The sequence below is a fragment of the Coffea arabica genome, chromosome 4c (genome assembly GCF_036785885.1).
Source record: "Coffea arabica cultivar ET-39 chromosome 4c, Coffea Arabica ET-39 HiFi, whole genome shotgun sequence".
In the NCBI taxonomy this organism is placed as follows: Eukaryota; Viridiplantae; Streptophyta; class Magnoliopsida; order Gentianales; family Rubiaceae; genus Coffea; species Coffea arabica.
Genome location: NC_092316.1, coordinates 2,011,366 through 2,015,511, shown reverse-complemented (window position 1 = coordinate 2,015,511; position 4,146 = coordinate 2,011,366). Strand labels below are relative to the sequence as shown.

At 36.2% G+C, this 4,146-nt stretch overlaps 1 protein-coding gene across 1 annotated transcript; it reads left to right on the top strand.

The window, feature by feature from the left end:
• The first annotated feature begins 2,320 nt into the window (after positions 1-2,320).
• Positions 2,321-4,146, top strand: LOC140004874 (histidine-containing phosphotransfer protein 4-like). Its single transcript, XM_072045027.1, has 6 exons — positions 2,321-2,497; positions 2,856-2,986; positions 3,150-3,218; positions 3,451-3,522; positions 3,637-3,709; positions 3,812-4,146. The coding sequence occupies exons 1-6, from the start codon at positions 2,438-2,440 to the stop codon at positions 3,857-3,859; spliced, it is 453 nt and encodes a 150-aa protein (XP_071901128.1). The 5' UTR covers positions 2,321-2,437; the 3' UTR covers positions 3,860-4,146.

Below are 4,146 nucleotides of genomic sequence, written 5' to 3'. Positions count from 1 at the left end.
ATGTTTATTTATTGAAATGATGCATCATTATTTATTTATGACAAGTTGTTTTTGGTGTCTTGCTATGATAAGAGCCTATGGATCAAGCAAAATTATGGAAGAACCATTCTTTTGTAACTCACAAAAAAAAAAAAAAAAAAGGATGTGTAATCTTATCCTCTTCAGAACAGCGCATGGGAGACCATTTATCGATATATTAAGTTCCATGAGTGGCCTGTCTTTTCTAGAATACGAGACCCGGGCGATTTGAGGATTACAAGCTCCAATGATCGATAAACGCCAGACTAATCAATTAGAATGAGATAATGTTGTTGTTATCTGAACTCTTTTGTTCGGCGGCCAAGTTTCCATCATTTCACCATTCCATCCCACTTTTCGCTCTTTTGAACAGATTCTGTCTGCTACTGCATACAAAACTGTTTGCGTTACCACGTCATTACCGTCCTGAAGAAATGCTTTGTTTGCCAAAAGGGGAATAGGGTTGCAGCCGAAAAAGCATACATATATATACCTTTTTTTTTTTCTTTTGGAGATTTTAAGTTATCAGAGTCTTCATTCATCGAATAGCATATTAATTTGAGGGCAGCCATTGCATTTCGCTGTGTAATATGCTAATGGAAAGCAACAACGAAATCGAAGTGGGAAATGTCATCAGCAAAATTTGAAACTCTAGACTCGAATTTTAATCACAGACTGGATATTTGAACGCGAATTTAGATACATGGTTTGCCATTTTTCATTTACAATAACAACTCAATATCCTCTTCAGAGTTGGATGAAGGAAGAAAGAAGGTGCACATGTCCTCCCTATAGCTTAAATCAGTTGTGCAAGTTTTCTTTTTCGTCAACATTTTCAGTTTTAATTATCTATATGTCTTACCTCTCCATTTTTACTATCGGAATGATCTTGCCAAATCAAGAAATTAAACAGATGAAATTCAGGAAAGTTCTATTCAAACATGTAGCACCAAATAGATAATGAGCATTTGATCAGCATATCTCGAAGGATATCTTTATTCTTGGAGTCATTGATCAAGAAAAGAAGGATTGGATTTACTTTTAAGAAAATCTCATCCTTTGCATTCTCTTTTTCTTTCTGCGGCTTCACCGTACGTTTCATTTCAGTGATCCTTGACTAGAACTTTGTTGCTTTCGGGACTACAGAAGGAGCTCTTGGTTCCATAAGCCGCCACAATTTTAAAAGGGTTAATTCTGCTTTGCACCCTTTAGCTCTCCTCACGTTCTCACTTTAATCTTTAAACTTTAATGTGTGACATTTTAGTTTTTAAAGTGTAAAGTTCATTATACTTGAGTAAAATTCATCCCATTTTTACTCCCTTAATTATAAAATTTTTATACTTTAACCCCTAGAGTGGGACACAGATTTTATAATTAAGTGGGATAGATTTTATGTTTTGAGGATGAAAATGGGGGGAAATTTTACTTAAGTGGAATAGATTTTTATAATTTAAGAATTGAAGTACCTCGCTTTGAAATTTAGAGACCTAGTTATCAAACACTCTATCAGCTTCAACAAAAATCTAATGTCAATAATCAGTTAATGATAATAATAGTGATAATGATTGATGAACTTTTATCATATAGCTCCTAGCTCTTAATTTTTTTTTTTTTTTAAAAAAAAAACTCTTTCTTTTTGCCTAACAAAACAAAAGAAGACCATAACCTCAATAATGTAGAGGAATGTCTATGTCAACTTTCCCGTACAAAATGCTTTTCTTTCCTTGATCTTTCTATTTCAACGAGTAAACTAATGAGGATCAAGTTCGCATGTTGGAAATTGTTTTATGAAGTTAACAGCTATCTTCGCGATTTCAACCCACTTATGAGAACCAAATGCCTTGGTAAATAGATATTCTCTGCCACGTCAATGATAGTAAACTTACCATTTTGTAGATAAAGTGAAATAGGTATAGTTTGTTTTTACTAAAAAATGTACTACCAAACATATGGTTGGGCTTCCACTTACAGCGTCACTAAAACTCATCTGAAAATGTCATCAAGTCTCGTTGTAGACGCGAGGATTATATTGATGGGCAATTTGGTTTTGAGAACATGCCTTGACTGTAGTGATGATCGGAATCCAATCCATTCAAACCTTTTCCTTATAAAAAAAAATCTGATAATGTCACTGAAAGTGCAATGGAATTTTTTTGTTAGGATGAACCTCTTTTTGTTTTTGGCTCCTTACCTTGTCCTTTAGCTTTCCCACGTTAACCTTCGCCCCCCCCCCCTCTCCCCTTGAAAATTGAGCCGGATTCAGCTATATATACCCTCCTTGGTAATGATGTATTGCATGGTTCCATCCCAATTAAATTCCCTTCTCCTTCTCCCCTTCGGCTCTTCATATTAAAGAAAGAAGGAGAAAACAGCCGCCCCTCCCGTTTAATATCACCTTCAGCACATCTTAGGGCCGAATATGGAACGCAATCAACTGCGACGAAAACTTGCTAATATGAGACAATCTCTCTTTGAACAGGTTTTTCTGATTTTCTCCTTTCATTTCCAATTGTGAAGTTAAATACTTCAAATTTTGTTTCAGTTCTTTTAGAACCTAGCTCCTTGTTATATTTTTTAAGTATTTCTGTTACATGTTGCCATCTCAAAAACTTTCTTGGGAATACAAACTAACATGTTGCCCTCTTGGAGTTATTCCCACATCACTATCTCAGCAGCAGCGCCACATATTGCATGGAAATTTGGAAAACACGCTATCGAGGAATAAGGAAGATTCCTAAGTGCATTGAATATGAAATCTGAAGTCTCACCCCTTGTTAATCGCGTTCTTCTGTTCTGTTGAACAATTTTGTGCATTTTTTGTGGCATCCTGCCTGCAGGGGTATCTAGACGAACAATTCACTCAGCTGGAGGAGCTGCAGGATGATGCTAATCCTAACTTTGTAGAAGAAGTTGTCACATTGTTCTATAGGGATTCAGCCCGAACAATCCAAAATATTGAGCAAGCACTGTGAGTCAATTCTACAGCTTGCTTCTTAATACATATAGTATAAAAGTAGCTCATTTAGTAATTGTTGTCATGCATGTAATTGACTTTGAGAAATAGAAATGGAGGGTCCATCTCCGGGTACAGAGTACTAAATTTTCTATTTCCATCATCTGTATATGTACAGGGAGAAGAACCCTCTTGATTTCGCTCAACTGGATAGCTACATGCACCAGTTCAAAGGAAGCTGTTCAAGGTAAAACAATGACCCGAAGATGTAAGAGAAGAGTTAATTATTCATGCTTCCCTCATTTTGGCTGCAAATAACTTAAAATTTTAGCTCTTTGTAACGTTTTACGCCAAAAAAAAAAAAAAAAAAGGTAACATAAGTGGCTCTAGTGTTGGTTTTTGGGATACAAAAAGTAGTACTAGTATATGTTCTTTTGGCTTCAAAATCACCTCTATCCCTCGATCTCTCACGCATGCAGCATTGGAGCCGTGAAGGTTAAAGGTGAAAGCACGCAATTCAGGAATTACTGCAAAGAAGGAAATGCAGAAGGGTAATTAGTCATCTCCTCCAACACTTGTACTGTACGCTATTATTCCCTAGATTTACATAAAACTATTATATACGTATATTTTATCCTTCAAAAACTCTGCATGAACACAAGCAGATGCAGGAGAACTTTCCACCAGCTAAAGAAAGAATATGCTGCACTCAAAAAGAAGCTGGAGCTTTATTTTCAGGTCCTAAACTTACTTTACCATTTAAACTTGTTCATTGATAAAAAGAGAGAATATACTCCATTTTCCTTTTTCTTTTTTTTTCTTTTTTTTTTAAATTTCCAGTATGCAAGACAAGCTGGACCAGATGAGACAGCGTGTCGCCCAAAGTAATCAGTGAAGAATCTTAGCAGAAGTGGGCGGACAAAGATACAAGTTAGCTAGCTGGTGATCAGGAGAGTGTTCAGGCAAATTGTTGGAGTATGATCTCTGTAGTCTGTAATAGTCTGTATGCGTGCATGATGCATTGCACTATCGTGGATATATTATGCGCCCCTTTTGCTATAATATTCCCGACGCCTTGAAAGGAAGAAGACACTGCTACTACAGTACTACTACTACTCCTTCTGCTCTGTCAAATAATTCAGCAGTCATTGCAGGTTCTCGTACTCTTGTCTGTG

Excerpts from the sequence above, each read along its gene's own strand:
- LOC140004874 (XM_072045027.1), top strand. The coding sequence starts at position 2,438 with ATGGAACGCAATCAACTGCGACGAAAACTTGCTAATATGAGACAATCT. Across the intron at positions 2,987-3,149 it reads CAAAATATTGAGCAAGCACT|GGAGAAGAACCCTCTTGATT; the intron begins GTGAGTCAATTC and ends GTATATGTACAG. Across the intron at positions 3,219-3,450 it reads TTCAAAGGAAGCTGTTCAAG|CATTGGAGCCGTGAAGGTTA; the intron begins GTAAAACAATGA and ends TCACGCATGCAG.